A 19,399-nucleotide genomic window follows, 5' to 3' on the forward strand; every position below is an offset into this window, starting at 1 on the left:
GCTGATCTTTCGAAAATACACCTAGATATAGATCCTTGACTTGTTAATATATACAGTCCAAATCAACGGTCATGATATGGAAGTGTGTCCCGACACGGGCAACACTTTCAGCATGATTGGAAAAGTGGAGCACGCGGAGCAGCTCGGCCTGACCCTCTATGATGTATCCGATGAAAATGAACCCGTGCAAGGTGTAGATGAAGAAGGTATTATTAAATATGTTGCAGTCGATGTTCCATTAGTAATTTTCGGAAGGAAACACCTCAGGACATTCTATGTGGACTCATTTTCAAAATAACACAGTGAGATAGTGATGGGCATTTATTTCTTGAGAGGAGCCATATTCAGCTTTAACGACGACGAAACGTGGGCGTTGACGTGGCCGAGCGACAGCGCCTGAAGCCCCAAGGTCTGCTCCGTCGCCGGCGAGGGTGCCGGGGCTCCGGAGGCCGAGGCGGAGGCACCCGGAACCTGCGTCGATTCCCGCGGGGCGAAGGAGCTCTGACCCGGGGGGCGGACAGGCGGTTGCTCCTGCCTCCCCCGCTCGCTTTCCCCGAGAGATTTGGACGAATAACAAAAAAAAAAAAAAAAAAAACATATATATACATATCTTTTCTTTCAAGTGCCCTGTCCTACAAGGACGTTGGCGATCATGGATTTCCATGATTTTCTTGGCAATTTAGAGCGGTGGTTTGCCGTTGCCTTCCGCCCTTATTATTTATAACGCGTGTTCACTACGGTTTGGCACGTTTTTACGACCGGATGCCGTCAACCCTTCCCATTCATCGGGGTTGAATTGGGACCGGCACGGAACATGCCACTGGACTGTGGACTCCCATGACGGTAGACAATCGAGGTGAAGTCCTTTGCCCAAGGGAACAACACGCCGGCCGGTGACTCGAACCCTCGATCTCAGATTGCCGTCGTTACAGTCTTTGAGTCTGATGTTCTAACCACTCGGCTACCACGGCCTCCATTTTAGTCTTGTTGCCAAGAAGTTGGATATTCTGGTATTTCTGGGTCCCTGCGGGTCCCCAATCCACCATCGTATCCACAATAAACCCACCCAATACCGGATCTAGGCTCTATTTGCCTAGAATCATGCAAATCAGCGTGCTTGCTCACACACGCGGCGGGCGATGCGTGTGCACATGGTGCACCCACGGTGATCTGTGTGTGCATTCGCGCTGATATATACATATACGAAAAAGAAATAAAAGAAATATATGAAACAAGACAGATTTGTATATATGTATACATAAAGATGGGGCCGCGGTGGCCGAATGGTTAGAGCGTCGGACTCAATCAAGACTGTCACGACGGCAATCTGAGTTCGAGGGTTCGAGTCACCGACCGCCGCGTTGTTTCCCTTGGGCAAGGAACTTCACCTCGATTGCCTACCTAGCCACTGGGGGACCAAGTCAGCCCAAGTCAGTGCCGGGTAAATAGAGATGGTGACTCGATAAAAACACCAGGCAATGGCAAACCACCGCTCTAAATTGCCAAGATAAATCATGGAAGCACATGATCGTCAAGGCTGCGGTGGTCGAATGGTTAGAGCGTCAGACTCAAGACTGTCACGACGGCAATCTGAGTTCGAGGGTTCGAGTCACCGACCACCGCGTTGTTTCCCTTGGGCAAGGAACTTCACCTCGATTGCCTACCTAGCCACTGGGTGGCCAAGCCAGCCCAAGTCAGTGCTGGTCCCAAGCCCGGATAAAATAGAGAGAATGATTACCTAAAAAAGTAACACCGGCACTCTCCGTGGAAAGGAACTGGGGACCCTACCACGTACTCACTCCAAGAGCATCACAACATGAAAACTACAATTAAAGTATCATACTGTGACCACGGCGGCTCAGACATGAACCTACCGTTAAAAGAAGAAGATACATAAAGATATACGTATATATATATATATATATATATATATATATATATATATATATATATATATATATATACGTAAATATATAAATATGTATATACGTATGTATATATATAACTAAGGATATATACATGTATATATCGATCTCTCTATATTTTTTTCCTTAGCTTTATCCCATTCTTATATGGGGTCGCCATGATCAGGTTCTGGCAGATATCTTTTACGGCCGGATGCCCTTCCTGACGCCAACCCTCTCTATTTACCCGGGCTTGGGACCGGCACTGACTTGGGCTGGCTTGCCCACCCAGCGGCTAGGTTACACGCTAGATTGCACACTCGTCTTCCTTGTGCGTGGATAATAACAGTATCAATAATAATGATAATAACAGTACTAACAAACAACAACAACAATAATAATAATGATAATGATAATAATAATAATAATATAAAAAAGCCTTTAACAGTGTCCCACGCTCTTGGATGTTAAAATCCTTAGAAATTCTCAAAGTCTCTCCTGTCTTAATCAACTTTCTTCGAAACAGCATGACATTATGGGAGACAAATCTTACTCTCAACCACGTAAACGGCACTCTTATTTCAAACAACATGCGAATCAGATGCGGAAACTTCCAGAGTGACTCTTTTTCCCCTCTTTTATTCTGTATGGCACTTATCCCACTCTCCCAGCTTCTTAACAACACAGGGTATGGATATAAGATCATGGACAAGAAGATCAATCATTTATTCTATATGGATGACTTGAAACTTTACGCTCACAATGATAATGAATTGGAAAGGTTGCTGAAAACTGTAAAAGATTTCAGTGATGACAGTTTGGTCTCGATAAGTGTGTTAAAGCAACCTTTAAGCAAGGAAAACTAGTGACATCTGACAATATAAAGCTAAGTATTGATACCGTAATATAAGAATTGGATCAGGAAGAAACCTATAAATATCTAGGAATAAACGAAGGAAATGTGATACAACAATCATAGATGAAGAAAAAAATACGTACAGAATGCATCCGAAGAGTAAGGTCAATCCTGAAAACAGAATTAAACTCAAAGAACAAACTAACAGCAATCAACACTCTTGCAATACCTGTGGTTACATATAGTTTTAACGTGATAGACAGGAACTTACGTGAACTCAAACAAATTGACACCAAAATTAGGAAGCAATTGACATGCAACAGAATGTGTCACCCTAAATCAGACGTAGACCGTCTGTACGTCCCTAGAAGTAAAGGAGGTAGGGGGATGATGCAGTTGGAATTATCGTACAAAACAACAACGATTGGTCTCTTGCAATACTTAGATCTAACCAGCGATTGGATGCTTCAGTTAGTTAGAGTACATGAAAACTCTAAAAGGTTACACTCAATAGTAAAGGAATCAAATAAATTTTCTCAGGAATTAGGTGTTGAGAGCGAAAACATTGAACATATGTTGCCAACACTGGCTGCTAAACATAAAAAACAAAAAGCAAAGAAGGTCGGACAAGAAAAACTCTCTCTCTCTCCCTCTCTCTGTCTCAGGTGTGTCTGGCGGGCTTCCCCCCAGGTGCGCATCCCCACCTTCGCAGCAATTAGGTATTATAAAGTGCGCTAGTTTTCCTTCTGCGCATTTACTTGTGCTTTCTTTTTGAATATCTAAAGTGGTTATTCAAGGCGTTTCTCTTTCAACTTATAAAGTTTTGTTTTCGTTTTTAATTATTGTGTATCTGCAATTGCTCGTGCATGCCAGCCCGACTGCAGATCTGATCACGACACATGGATGCACCCACGCACTGCATTATATAGTTTTTCTTCTTGTATTTTTTATTGTTATTGTTGTTATTGTTATATTGTTATTCTTATGTATATTCTTATGTATAATAATAATAATAATAATAATAATAATAATAAATCGTACAAAAGAACAATACTTGCAATACTTAGATTTAATCAACGATTGGATGCTTCAATTAGTTAGAGTACATGAAAAATCCATTATTATTGTTATTATCATTACTATTATCGTTATTATCATTTGTGTTATTAGGATCATCATTATGATTATAACAATTACTATCATTATTATTCTAATTATCAATATCATTATCAATGTTGTTGTTCTTGTTATTATACTGTTGTTTTTATTATTACTATTATTATTACTATCATTAACATTATTATTATTGTCATCATCATTATCATTAATAATATTATTAGCAATATTGTTATAGTAATCATTATTACCGTTATTATTATTGTTATTATTATAATTTTTACAATATTTTTACCAATTGCAGCAAAACAAAATGGCGCCTCTCCCTCTGGCATTTCGTCGACTTGTTTGACACAGACCGTCGACTTCGCTGTTTTGCTTATAAATTCTTTGGAATTTTATCATTTTCAAAACCTATTGACCAGCGAGTAGGCCTACTTCTTCTGGATGATAAAAGCCAGTAATACCGCAATCATTAGCATGATGACATGCTCTTGGAAAGTTTAATTTCAGTGAAATGCGTTGCTGAAGCGTGACTTGCATATAATGACCGACTGTGTCGCGTCTTCTTTGGTTGCGTCATATTACGTTATGGAATATGTGATCTGCATGTGGTGGAAATCTTTATCAATTAAGATGCAGGAACTGAGGAAATGAGACTACAGTTTCTAATTCTATTTCTTTGTTTTGTGTAAAGTCATTCTTAGTTTTGGTGATATTGAGATACCAAATTCTGATGCTACCTACGTGCTCTCAAGCGTTCTACAAGCAGAATACACAAAAAAAGTCTGGTTTTGTCTGTACTTTGTTAACATTAGTTACACAAGTGGTTTAGAAGTGGGGTCCAACTTTTAAAAAATAAGATAAAGTACCCTCCTGTGCATTTCAGTAGTAGAAAAATACTGATAAAGTCAAGGTAAAAAGAAAGAAAGAAAGAAAGAAAAAAAGGAAAGAAAAAAGAAAAAAAAAAAGGAAAAAAAGAAAAAATATATATAGTTATAGTTAGATATTTAGATGAAAAAAATTCTTTTGCTCAGAAAATCCATCCATTACAAAATTTGATTCTTCGACAATAACATGCACGAAAATGGTGATAAGTTTTAATACAAACACTTATCTATACAGTCCATTCTGTAATACACATTATGCCTTGTTCCTTCACCTTATAATACAAGAACCACCTTCATGCCTACCATTTTTAACAATGCATACATCTGCGGCATGTCTGATTTTCGCAAAATTGATGAATTCTACAAATATAACCTTCCTAAAACGATCTGCCAGTAATCTTCATTAGTAAGGCCTTTTGATAAGTTTTAACATATATATAAGAAGAAAACCGGATACTATTTATCTTTGAAAAATCTCATATATTCACCCACTGAGCCAAACCTGTTAAGAAAATTAACATCTACCAGCGCCTACTAGTCAAGAAAAAACTAAATCAAGCATAGATACGCATACCATTCAGAATAAAAAACAACATCCCTATCCCTAATCATGTTGATATTGAAAATGGAAAGACTTTTAGAAGTCTCTTTGCGCGTGTGTGTGTGTGTGCCCACACGCGCATGCACACACACGCACGCGCACTCGCACATACACACACACACACACACTTACACTTACACTTATACTTACACACACATACACACACTTATACTTACACACACACACACACACATACACACATATATATATATTACAAAGGTCATTTCGTAGGAATGTGAAATCAAACTTTCGCGCCATCTATTGGATAAAACATTTCTACATCCAGTTTATGTAACTTTCTATATAAATATAGTAATAAAGGAAAAATGATACAAAAAGGGAATTTAAAAGTAAAAATTAATAAATATATATAAAAAATATAACGGAAATAATAGAATTGGGAAGACCTTTTGTTTATCGAATCAAAAGGACGCTAATACACGACCCGTCTTTAGTCCGCCGCCACCAAAACATTACCCTGACGTGGGACCAAAGGTGAAAATCCCTATCATTTCATTATTATTGTAGTGATATTGATATAATAGCGGCATGATCTCTGCAAATCATCCTATTATGAGGAAACTTATAATTCCTGTTTGACATTGTGGAAGATTAGGCTATTTGATAACAGCTGTGTATGTATTTTTTTTTTTTTTTTTTTGAAAATCGCCTCATGAGGCTTTTAAAAACTTGTTCAAAATTTTTTTTAAAGATTGATTTCCAGATATTAAACTAGTTTCACGCGTTATCCTGCTATGTTGCACGTTTCCATGTATAATAATATATACTGTAACAATAGAGTTAATTCAATTTATCTAATTCACAAGATTAACCCATTGGAAGCCTATCTGTATAAAAGCAATGTTTCAAGGGCAGATGATATAGTAAAAAAAATTTAGCGCTTGCTCAAAACTAACTTATTCCTGCTTAACATATTTTGGCAAAAGAATGTACAAAATAAGTCCTCCTTTTGTAACCATATACATAGTAGAGGTTTGCATCGAACATATTGTGTGCAGACTGGATGTTTTGCTCTTTATTCCCATAAAGTCTAAAAATTTTTTTTGTTAATATGTCATGTTTAAATTTGTCATGTTTCGTCTCTATGTCTTTACTTAAGTGAAACGTGATAACTTCACGGCTACTGGAGTGCTGTTATGATTTTTTTGTGCGTGGCTGGCATCCTGCAGCTGGCCTTTGCATTTGCATTTTGTGAGACCTAGATCTCTACTGTAGAGACATTCCCGTCTGGGGAGGGACCCCTACTCATCACTTTTGAGGCTTCATTTGCATGATGTCGGCATTAGTTCAAGTTTTTTTTTTTTTTTTTTTTTTTCAATTTGTCTTGCATTTTTGGTGACAGATTTCATGACCTTAGTTAGTTGGGACACGTATAATCACTGTATATAGTTTCTTTGGACTAAAACTATTAGATAAGGACACTAGGCTTTGCAAGCAATTCCATGATAACAAAGGTATTAGTATTGGTGATTAAGTTTTAAGGAAACTGAAACATGAATTAGGATGAATGTATGGAGGGATCAATATACATACAATAAAGTAGTATAGAAATTGAAAGAAAATATGCTTTACAAACAGAGTAACCATATACTACTCGCAAACTTTTGAAATCTTATACAGAAAAGAAAAAAAAAATGCAGTTATTAATCTGATTATATGCTCTATAATATAGTTCCAGTTTGGTCGCGGAGGTGGAGGGTAAGGCACAATGAAGACGACTTTCACCACCGTCGACCTGCTCGCCATTGTGGCTGAGCTTAAGCAGAGGTAAGATCTTGTTGACATATATTTAGGGTCATGCAGTTAAATCTTGTATAATGTCTAAAAGTAGTTACTTCAATAAAAACTGTAAAATCGGTATTTCTTCCTTGTTCTAAGCTAATATAGGATTATTACCAATAATGGGCTTTTACAACCTACTATAGGGCTGGGTAGTGTGTGCATGTTTAAGGTATGGGAGTTCCAGGCTCAATATTATGATTGCAAAATTTCTTTGAGGGAGAAAACTTGATCATTAAATGGTTTGCTACAGTGTAATGGTTAGTAATCCTATACTAAGCATTGTACTGTTGTAAGCTATTGAATGATCATGTTTTCTCCCTAAAGGAAATTTTGTGATTATAATACTAAGTCTTGACACAAATACACACACACACACACACACACACACACACACACACACACACACACACACATACACACACACATACACACACACATACACACACACATACATACACATACACACACACATACACACACACACACACACACACACACACACACACACACACACACACACACACACACATGTGTGACTGGATCAATTTGGATTGCTATCATTTTTCATTTCAAGCATAAAATTATTTGGGACAAATTGACTACATGTCACTCTGCTCCCTCTCTTTGCCCACACATCTCAAAATGAGGAAGTAAATAAACCTCTAGTGATTAAACTTTTAGATGCGTAATAAAATGTGATATCCCCTGCTACGGCAGTGCCTTTAGAATACAAATGGTTATGAAGAATACTAATTAGGATGATATAGTGAGAGTTATATTGTTGGAAATCAGGTAATGATAGCATAGGTATTTTGTTTTAGAAGAGATCTTTACAAAACAGTATGAATAAATAAAGTGAAATATAATTAAGCAGAGAAATTACAGATTCATTTAGATTATAAAGAAAGTTTGGAAATATTATTTAGATAAGATTTAGAGGAGTGTATAGAGGTTTAAATCTGTGAAAACACTGCTTCCTAATATCCCTTATTCAAATGTTCAGGAGTTACAAATGTTACAAGATAACTGACACCCACTCTAGAAGTAGTAGGGATGCATGAAGATAGGGAAAGAAAACAAAGTTTGTATGTAGAGATTTAATATAAGTTTCTGGTTTGCTGAAAATCTGTATCTGTTTCCTTGTATCCTAAGCCCAGTGAACAGGGTTGGGGTTGGTACTACTTTCCTGGGACCAGTTATTCTGGGGATAGCAGCTTGTTCAACATTTTTATCAGAGAATAAACAGAAGGCTTCTCAAGGGTCTATCCTCTGAACTGATACCATATGTATTAGGTTCCTGTAGTTGAAGGAGGAGTGCAGGAGGGGCCTAGGCTTTAGGCATGTTGTTTGGTATGAAAAGGTGATGCTTGGGCCCTGTTTGCATTCAACCATATGATACACTGATCTTTCATCTGTGCAGTAGAAGGGTCAGAGCAAGAGACTGGAAATTTGACAGTAACTTTGTTTTGTTAAGTACTTTTATCTTGAATTTCAGTAGGTTCATTTTCTATTCTAGTTCAAAAGTAAGTAAAGTTGATTAGTATTTCGGCATGTATGTAATATGCAGAAGAAATGCTAGATATAGTAAGAGAGAAACCAATCTTTCTAGTCCTTCTATACTCTTTGATAGGGTATAAATTATGAATTTCCTGCTGGATTAAAAGAATTTCTGCCTTTTATACCCTTGTCTCTCTTTCCTTCTTGCCTTCCCTCTGTCTTCTAATTCTTCCTTTGCTCTTTCCATCTTGTCTTTCCAATGTCTTTCTTTCCTTCATTCATTTCTTCCTTTCTTTCCTTCCTTTCTTCCTCCCCTTTTTTTGATGTAAGAACTTTTTAGAAAATATATATGTTTGTTGATCTATTTTATCTTGCTGAAGTGAAGGGTATGAACCTGAATATAGAGCAGAAAATGTGAAGTTAATTTTGTTGAATGAAGCACCAATATTTCTGTACTTTTTCTAGTAGGCCAAGTGAATGTAAGAAAAAATACATACAGAAAGATAAGAATTGTACCATGGAGAAGAATAATTAATTTCAAGACGACTTATTGTAAAATTTTTGTCACACAACTTGCTTGACTCTGAACAGACTATCTGAACTTCTGATTGAACATCTAGATAATTTGAATATCTAATGACCAATTCCTCTTTCTATAATTTAATAATAGAATCCAGGGCATGAGAGTTGTGCAGGTGTACGACATTGATGCTAGAACCTACCTCCTCAAACTCCAAAAACCCGACAACAAGTGCGTCCTCCTCTTGGAGTCAGGATCGCGCATTCACACCACTGACTATGAGTGGCCGAAGAGCCCTGCACCCTCAGGTTTCTCCATGAAGGTGGGTACTCTTGTGCAGCTAGAGGTAACTTGTGTTTATCTTGAAGTTGGTATCCACCTCTTGAATTTTCTCATTTTACTTTTCCACTATGGTTAGACTTATTATTTGTTTTGATCCTTCATGTGTATTGTGATTGTAGTAAGTCACCCCTTTTCTGTCTAATTGCAGCTGAGGAAACACCTAAAAAACAAGCGTATTGAGTCAGTTCAGCAACTTGGAGTTGATCGTATTGTTGACCTAACTTTTGGGTCAGGTGACGCACAACACCATGTTATTGTGGAATTGTATGACCGGGGAAATATAGTCCTCACAGACAAGTCCTACAATATCCTTAATATCCTACGTCCTCGTAAAGAAGGAGAAGATGTCAGGTAATGCTGAAAGTGAGAATTGTTATAATAGCTGTGAGTTTGTAAGGCGCACTTTGTTTTGTGAGTCAACTTTTTATTGATAAGCATTATAGTCTTCTTTTCTACAATTTTTTTTTTTAATAGGGCAATTATTATTTATGCCATTGTTAAAAAAAAATGACATTGAAAATCTTTGGCAGCTCTCATGTTACTGAATTTCTAAGATTGTTTGTAAGAGAAGTGTCTATAATTGGTGGTTGATCACTTAAAGCAAGACCTGACCATAAAAAGCTGCATAAACAATAAGGTTAATGAGTTTGATTAGTTAGTAAAAAGATGTTTCTCTGAATTTGGAAACTGATGATGATTTTTCTACCATTAATTATAGTACATTTTATCCAGGGTTCTGTTTCAGTGGGGTTATGGAAATCATTATTGTTTATTGCTGTTTGTATTGATTTGTAATGCTGTTAATTTTCCCACCAGATTTGCAGTCCACGAGAAGTATCCAGTGGAAAGAGCACGTGGGGCAAAGGACCCCCCAACCTTAGAGAGTTTGAAGACTGCCGTTGCATCAGCCAAGGACAATACGCCGCTGAAAAAAATACTCAACCCCTTGCTAGGTATGTTGGTGTATATATAAGGAAGAATGGAGTAGGGAGTGGAAGAAATGGAAGGAGACAAAGGGAGGAGGAAGATTAAGCGACAAGGTGGGAAAGAGGAAGAGGGAGTGTGTGAAAGGACTTTGGAGAGCTGGAGGGAGAAGAGGGAGTGAGATGAACTGTTTATCTATCATACTTTTGTTATGCGTGGTTATGAAGGTAATGAATGACTAAAATTCCTGTCTCATAACAACTAACAATGCCTCTCAACCCCTAAACAACAATATTATATCACAGACTGTGGAGGAGGTGTCATTGACCACCATCTTCTGGAGGCTGGCTTTCCCCCCAGTGCAAAACTTGGCCAACACCTGAAGGTAGACGATGATCTCACACAGTTACACCAGGCAGCCACCAAAGCACAGGCGGTTGTTACTGCTTGGGCTGACAGAACCCAATCTTCGGTAAGAAGCTTTTTTTTCTGCCTCTTTCTCTATTGTTGTTCAGTTGTCAGATTTGTTTGGTTGTCTGTGAGGTGGGCAGAATTGTTTCAGTGTTCAAGTACTACTGTATAACCTTAATGTATAGCCTTAAAGAATGTATTTATGTCATTCTCACTGGGATTGTTAAGTAATGATAATTAATAAATATAAGAAGACCTTATAAATACAGGTAATATATATACATATTTTTGGGGGCATATTCCTTTCTCTCTCTCTCTCTCTCTCTCTCTCTCTCTTTTTTTTTTTTTTTTTCTTCTTCTTTTCTTAGACTCAATATTTTTATTTACAGGGTTATATCATCAAGAAAGTTGAGAATCGAACCAAGCCTGATGGTACGGTGGAGGAAGTGCCAATCTATGAGGAATTTATACCTATGCTCTATGCCCAGTATGCGAATCGACCTCATGAGGACTTTCCTTCTTTCAATATGGGTTAGTCCTATGTTTGCAGTATATTCTTTTTTATTTCATCATCAGTTATTAGTCATTATTAGCCATTAGTCATCAGCATCATCCATCACTAATCATCATCAGTCATTAAACATGGATATATGTTTTAGTGAATACTGTTTATATGCTTTCTGAATAATTTCAGGCAAGTAGATGATCACATATTTAGTTTCTTATTCTCTAAATTGTTGATACAAATTGATTTGAAAAATTTTCTTTTTTTCCAGTCTTACCTTGTAGCATAAGAAAGTTTTAATGGCATCTAACAAATGCCTTTACAGAACTGTTGATGCATTTTGTAACTCTACCAGGATGAAGAATAGATAAGTCCCATTCAAACCATATATTCCATCCAATACAGCTTGTGATGAATTCTTTTCCAAGATGGAAGCTGTCAAGATCGACCAAAAGGCCATGCAGCAAGAGAAGGAAGCACTGAAAAAGCTGGCCAATGTCAAGCAGGACCACATGAAACGATTGCAAGACTTGAGCAATATGCAGAAGAACAACATCTTGCAAGGGCAACTCATAGGTAAGGATTGCAGGAAAGACCATGAGGAGAGGGGTTATACAGAGAAATGTCAAAGTAAACTGATTCTCTTACACATAGGAATATAATTTTCCAATCCTACCGAATTTTTTTGAGATGTGCTTTAATCTTTCTTTGTTTTTGTTCTTTTTGCCTTAGATTCTAAGTATTGTTTATTTTGTGACTTAATTTAAAGCTGTTTGAGGAATGTTACTGAAATGGGTTAAAGTCCTAAAATGTTTTTATACAACATATACCTATGTGATTGCACAAAGGTATGGGTGATAATGAATATCTTTACAGTGTTAGTGTTACATAGTTTTACAGCCAGGAGCAAATTGACCTCTGATAAATATTCCACAACTTGAATACATTTGCCTATAGGTAGTAACAGGATTACTGTTTTGGCATTCTGATCGAAAAGTATTGTGAAGCACCCTTGTATGCCCCTGTACCTCCAGAGGCATGTATGTCATGTCATGTGGAGAAAGACCATCTTGCTGAGGACATATAGATCATGCCACTTTCATCTCAGTTCAATCACAGTTTATAACCCTTCTCTCATTTAGGCTTTGCACCATGGTCACTTGGTGTTTTTACTTGAATTTAGGCAAGAATATGGTACTAAGGCCCCCATTATTAAATAAATGAAATTGAGGAATAATTGACAAATCTCTTGCAGAACTGAACAAAGACCTGGTGGAAAAGGCCATTTTGGTTGTGCGCAGTTTAGTTGCAAATCAGATTGACTGGCGACAGATCCGTGAACTTCTGGATGAGGCCAAAACGAGAGGTGACCCAGTGGCCCTGTCCATCAAGGAGCTAAAGCTGGAGAGAAACACTATTGTCATTTCTCTTAGGTAGCTTTAAAGAGAATTCTGTAAATGTGCAGTCTTTTATAATATTGCTTTATTTTCTTCTGAAAGTAGATTAAGTCTAATGAAAGTGTATTTAATTGTTAATGATGCCAAAAATGTTCTCTTTCAGTGATCCATATGATTTTGATGAAGATGACCTCCTCCTGGATTCAGATGAAGAGCGTGAGGAAGGTCATGAGTCGACCAAGATGCGGCCAATGGCTGTGGAGATTGACCTTGATATCTCGGCAATGGCCAATGCTCGATGGTAATAGTTTTTATTTTTTATTTTTCAAAGATATTCCTGTAATAATAAAATAATAATAATAATAATAATAATAATAATAATAATAAAAAAATTATATATATATATATATATATATATATATATATATATATATATATATATATATATATATATATATATATATATATATATATATATATATATATCTTTCTCTTCCCTCCTTTTCCCCTTCCTCCCAGTCCTTTCTCTTTAATCTAAGGGCATGATCTGTATCCAGTTCTCATTCTGCCTGTGCTCCCTCTCAGCTACTATGACCAGAAGCGACAGGCAGCCAAGAAGGAGCAGAAGACCATCAGCGCTTCGGCCAAGGCATTGCAGTCGGCCGAGAAGAAGACACGCCAGACCCTGAAGGAGGTGGCGGCCATTACGAACATAAACAAAGCCCGGAAGGTTCATTGGTTTCGAAAAGTTCCTATGGTTCATCTCTTCAGAAAATTATCTGGGTTAGACAATTATGAGTTCTGTTTTCATTTATTTATTTATTTAATATGTTGTTATTATTTTGGGCTCCAATGCTTGATGTTATGTCAAGTGAATGTTTGTGGAGTTCTTAGATTGCAGGAAATATTATTTAATATACTTTATGCTATATATTCTTGTTAGTTAAGTTGTTTTTTTAGGTTACCATGACTTAAATTATAGTACGAAAGGCGGGCATGATGAAAATAGTGAGCACAAGATGAGAAAAATACAGTTAACACATTAATTTCTCTGACAAGCTCCTTAGACATAATTCCCTGAAATATTCATTCTAACAGAATTGATCTTTGAACGTTTTGTGCCAGAATACTTTTAGATTAGATTTCTGTGGTGTTCCTGGACATACTTTATTAAATACTTCTATAGCAAGATCTATATTAATAGTGAATACGTTATTGCACATGCAGTTGATTTTCTACTCTTTAATGTAACTATAATGGCAGGTTATTCCCAAGACAGGCAGGTCAGTGTCTTGAGTTCCCATTGAACAGGGAAGGAATTGATTTGGTTGGTTACATTAACCGCTTAGATCCAGTTACGTCAAGGGAATCACATGACCAAAAATCCGGGCATTAGGCTTACATGAGTGACCATTCACATAAACTGGTGTGTATCTTGTAGGCCGGGCACATATGAACGTGTGTGTGCGGTGACAAGACTCTATGCCTCCTATTTGCAATGTTATTTCCTCTTTTTATGCATAAGCTTTTTTAGCTTTTTTGTCATTTTCCAATGTCCATATTTGCCATTTGATTTGCATTATCCAGATGGTAATAGACCATTTTTTTTGCACAGGCTCCATATAATCTCTCTAGGTAATCTACAACTCCATGCAAGGAAAATAAAAATATGTAACTCTTTGTTATTTGTGTCATTTTTCAATTTTTTTTCATATATTCAGTTTTTGTAATACAACCTGCTTTGCCAGGTCATGGTGCCAAGTATATGAAGCTGAGCATGGAAATAACATCCTCTGTGGAGTCGGCGCTCTTGCAGTCATGGCTCACAGACATTATATTCCACACTCATACCTTGATGAGAATAATGCAAAATTGCCAAATGAGTCTAATCAACCTCCCAATAGGTTTGTGCGCTTTAGATGAATCATTCCCGTCTCCCTGGCCTTCATGCTCACAATGGCAGGTCGCGTTACCCGGCCTGCAGCTAGATTTTCCCGAAATGGCATGTTCATGTCACCCACTCATCGAGCCAGATATTTTCATGACGTCATTGGGGGGAATTTTCCAATTATAAACTATGATCATTTAAACATATATTAAGTTCTTTATGGAGAGTTTGGGAAAGTCAGTTGCCAAGCAGAAAGTTGGAACTATAAATTTCAGGATTTAGCATGTAAGTTTTATGTTCTGATAGAGAAGTTCAATAACTACAGTCATTGCCGGTCGAGACATGCAGATGAACGAAATGGTTGTTAAGCGACATCTAAAGCCTCGTGATGTCTACGTCCATGCTGACCTGCATGGAGCAGCCAGCGTGGTGATCAAGAACCCCAGTGGCAAGGAGCCCCCCCCAAAAACCCTTCATGAAGCTGGAATCATGGCCCTCTGTTACAGGTGTGAGACTGTTGTGTTGAAATGAGCACAAGGGATGTGAAGTTAGAATGACCCAAAAGTTTGTCTATAAACCACCCTTTGTATACCTCACTTACATGGTCTTTATGCCTATGTTATCACTTATGCATACCTCAATTTTAGATAGTCTTAAGCTATGAAGAGATTTATTTAAGTTCTGGGTGGGTAAGATATGGTGGTGGCAGCTATTGTGAGATAAGGTCAAAATAATCTCATCCTAATGTACTGAGAGAAGAGATATTAGATGAAACTTTTTGTTGTTTTGTTGTTGTTATTGTCAAAATGAGTTATGAGAATATGCATGGAGATGAAACAGGTGTAGATAAGAAGAAAGGCAAGAGAGATACCTTGCTAGAAATGCATGCCTTGCAGAATGAAGTGAATTAATTAAATTTAAGTCTAGACAAACTGTATACTACTATAGCAGAACTAAGAGATGAAATATCTGTGGTCAAAGAGGAAATAGGTAAGAAGACTAAAAAGTGGAGATTGAAGGTAATTATAAAATTTTATTATCAGAAATGACTACTTTGAGGATAGGTTCTCCTTTAGAATCAAACCCATTTATCTTTTCTTCTCCTGCCAGACATCAGTGAACACTGTAGATAAAGAGCAAGGGATGCTGACAGATGTAAGAGTTAGACAACAACCAAGGGATTGAGGATTATTCCGTATGATATAGCATTAGACGACTTGAGCAAAACAAATTGTTAGGAACTTCAGTTAAGGGGTTGTAAGAGTAAGCATCTACCTGAAGGTTCCCACTCAGTTGTGTATGGCTAAATGTGGATCCAGTTGATCTACTATGCTAGAGTATTTAATACTTCCATGATGCAAGAGGTGCAGGGTTGGAAACAATTAGTATATCCTCTGATTCTCAGTAGAGCTGTGGAAGTTGATGTGATTTCTTGCAACAGTTATGGCCTGTCAGTGTATAAAGTTTAGATTCTCTGGCTGTATTTTGGTAGAGTGACCCAGTATTGTCTGACAGAACGATACAAAATTTGTATGGAACTCTTGTATACAATCTAGTGATATGTCTACCCTCCTTGAGGACCAGAATGTGTAACAATTCTGAATACAGCAGAAAAGGAGTGGGCAAGACATTTGTGTTAATCTTTGTATTACTTTATGACCTGGAATTGATTCTTGTGATAGATTTGTTCCCATACTTTGTTTGATGAATTTTTGGTCTCCCCTGACCCCAGAGATGTGTAATCAGTACAAGGGATGTGAAGTTAGAGTGACCCCAAAAAAAAAATAAAAAAACACCCTTTGTATACCTCATTTACTTGGTCTTTATGCATATGTTATCACTTATGTATGCCTCAATTTTAGGTAGTCTTAAGCTATGTAGGATAGTAGTACTTAATTATTTTCTCAGAAAGATGATATTTTAAAAATTATTTTTGAATAAAATCCTATATATGTATATCTTATTACACTAAAATGTAGGAAACAGTGTAAAATATGATAGTTTACTCTAGTTTTAGATTTCTTTGTTGCCCCTCACAAGAGTCTCTTTCATTAAAGGGTAGCTGTTATATTTCACCAGTACTTATTATATTAAGGTTGCATAATTGATATTTTAACAAGGAACCAATATGTATTATTTTTGTTACGGGAGACATTTCTTTAAGTTCTGGAATTATGCATGCATTGTAATATATGTGATCTGTGTTAAACCCTGCTATTATAATCATAACCAGAGAGAGAGAGAGAACAGAGAGGAGTGCCATTTAATTACCTGAAAGAGTTTAGATTATCGTGAAATATCAGAGCTAATGGCTGACATGTGGCACTTGGGCACCATCCAGACATTTCTCTCTTCTTTATTGAGAATTTAAATATCAAAGAGGTGTGTGCGTGTGCGTGTGTGTGTGTTTTTTGTGCTGTAGACTAGAAGTAAAGCAGACATCATCTTCAAGAGTCCTCTAAATTGATGAAAGGAAGATAAGAAGAACTATGAGAAAATTAATCAGTAAGGGAGGAAGACTGAAGAAGGAAGACAAGCAAAGAAAGGTGATAGGTTGGACTATTATCACTTGGAAGGAGTTGACATTTGTAGACATTTATAATTGTGAAGGTGTAATGATTAATAGTTCAGTATATCAGGAAATGTCTTAAGCTGATTAATTGTTTGATATTACCCTTTTCTCTGTAACCTCTAAGGCTGAAGGTAGATCATAAGTAACCTCTGTGATTATTATAATTTTTTTTAATGGTGTGGGTTCCAAATGTACTTTGGAAATCTTTTGGAGAATCCACACTTGGAAGACAAAGTCAGAGTGTTTCCCAGAATTAAGGAAAAATGTTGTCTTTTCTAAAGAGAAAAAGGGTAGGCACTATACAGTGTATTTGTGTGGGGGGGGGGGGGAGTGCATACATGCGTGCATGTGTGCATGCATGTGCGCACGTGCATACAACTGTAATTTGTGTATGCGTGTGTGTTTGTGTGGGAGGGTGTGTGAAGAAATAGTGAATGAATTTCAGAGAAAAGTGAGACATTTTAAAGTATACAGATAAATCAAGTGAAATATACTCCATGAAAAACAACCATTTCCTTCTTTTATTAATTATTAACATGTCCCACTAGCCGTGCATGGGATGAGAAGGTGGTGACATCAGCATGGTGGGTGTGGGGTGACCAGGTGAGCAAAACGGCACAAGCTGGAGAGTACCTTACAACTGGTGCTTTTATGGTCCGTGGAAAGAAGAACTTCCTCCCCCCGTCGCACCTTGTGTATGGCTTTGGTTTCCTCTTCCGGTTAGAGGAGAGCTCAATAGCAAGGTAAATTTTTTTTTTTTGTGAGGCATCCAGTTTTCTTGACTATATATTGATTTCATTTGTTGACATTATATTTATTTTTTCCATTTTTTGTCTCGGCAAAGAGGCTGTTCATAAAAGGGTGAGGAGAAAGAGTAGAGCAAAAGAGAGCAATATGTACCAATTTTAATTATGTAAAACTGAGGGAAAAAGAGTGGAGTGTCATGTATTTATATATATATATATGATATATATATATATATATATATATATATATATATATATATATATATATATATATATATATATATATATATATATAGTCATGGTTTTATACATAGATATTATGCAGTATGGAATCAATTGGCACTTTGTTTAGTTATTAATGATAATACTGATATTGGCTGGTACAACCAGAGGTGTATATGTAAAGGTAACATTAGTAACTAATACTAATGCTTGATAATTGTGAGAAATTGTTAAAGTGGTTATATGGCCTCTAAGCAGTCTGCTGGTTTATTTTATAGACATGCTGGAGAGAGGCGCATTAGGTCATTGGAAGAGGATTCCGATGCTAAAGAAAGCCTAGAGAATCTCTCCATCAATGAAGAAGAAGAACTGAATTTGGATGACAAAGATGAGGAACAGGAAAATATTATTAAAGAAGAAGATGAAGAAATCAAAGGTAAATAATTCATGCTACTGGTATGTTTCTTTCATATTAACATTATTGTTCTTGTAGTTATTATCAGAATTATTGCCTCATTACTATTGCTTTAATATCAAGTAACATACACACTGACAAACTACCATAATAATTAAGGTCTCTGAAGAATTTTGTTAATTTCTTTTAGTAGAGAATGAGAATGTGTCGGGGAAGGAAAAGCAGGATGAAGAAGACTCAGATGGGGAAGGCGATAATGAAGACATGAAAGATAAATCAGACGAAGACAGAGACGAGTCCGTTGAGTTCCCAGATACCGTTGTGGAGATTGCACATATTGGTGGAGATCAGTGAGTGTGCGCATGCATGTATGCGTTTTTTGTTGGTTTCATGCTTTTGATAGGTGTATGACTAATGAATTTTTTCATGCATATGACAGACTGGAAGACATTTACTGCCCTGGGGTAGTGGTTTCATGAAGTACTTGATCTTGTTAAGTAGAAGAATAATAGGTTTAGGCAATTTTTGTTATTTATTATGCATTGTATATTGAAGAATGGATATATTTGAAGGAGGATATTGGTACTATGTCTTATTCAGCTTCTCCATCCAGATTTGCACTGCGTCCAAGAACAGTCTCAACCACATCGCAGATCTCCCAATCAAGTACAGGAGGAGGGGAAGAGGAGGAAGAAAAAGTGGTGTATTTGGGAGATGACAAGCCTGTGCAGGTCAACAGGAACAAGAACAACAGTATTAGCAAGGATTCTAAAGGTTAGGAAAAAATGAA

The 19,399-nt window shown here is 36.8% G+C and overlaps 1 protein-coding gene across 1 annotated transcript in view; it reads left to right on the forward strand.

Moving 5' to 3' along the window:
• The first annotated feature begins 5,753 nt into the window (after positions 1–5,753).
• The window catches only part of LOC119599062 (nuclear export mediator factor NEMF-like), an 18,530-nt gene continuing 4,884 nt past the window's right edge, over positions 5,754–19,399 (forward strand). The window contains 17 exon segments of the mRNA XM_037948808.1: positions 5,754–5,862; positions 7,061–7,155; positions 9,338–9,509; positions 9,678–9,880; positions 10,346–10,482; positions 10,759–10,925; positions 11,254–11,395; positions 11,775–11,945; positions 12,625–12,802; positions 12,930–13,067; positions 13,352–13,505; positions 13,507–13,549; positions 14,980–15,160; positions 17,775–17,969; positions 18,473–18,630; positions 18,800–18,959; positions 19,223–19,383. Of these exon segments, the coding sequence (XP_037804736.1) occupies positions 7,097–7,155; positions 9,338–9,509; positions 9,678–9,880; positions 10,346–10,482; positions 10,759–10,925; positions 11,254–11,395; positions 11,775–11,945; positions 12,625–12,802; positions 12,930–13,067; positions 13,352–13,505; positions 13,507–13,549; positions 14,980–15,160; positions 17,775–17,969; positions 18,473–18,630; positions 18,800–18,959; positions 19,223–19,383 (2,419 nt within the window). The 5' untranslated portion in view covers positions 5,754–5,862; positions 7,061–7,096.

Source organism: Penaeus monodon, chromosome 42 (genome assembly GCF_015228065.2).
Source record: "Penaeus monodon isolate SGIC_2016 chromosome 42, NSTDA_Pmon_1, whole genome shotgun sequence".
NCBI classification, from domain to species: Eukaryota; Metazoa; Arthropoda; class Malacostraca; order Decapoda; family Penaeidae; genus Penaeus; species Penaeus monodon.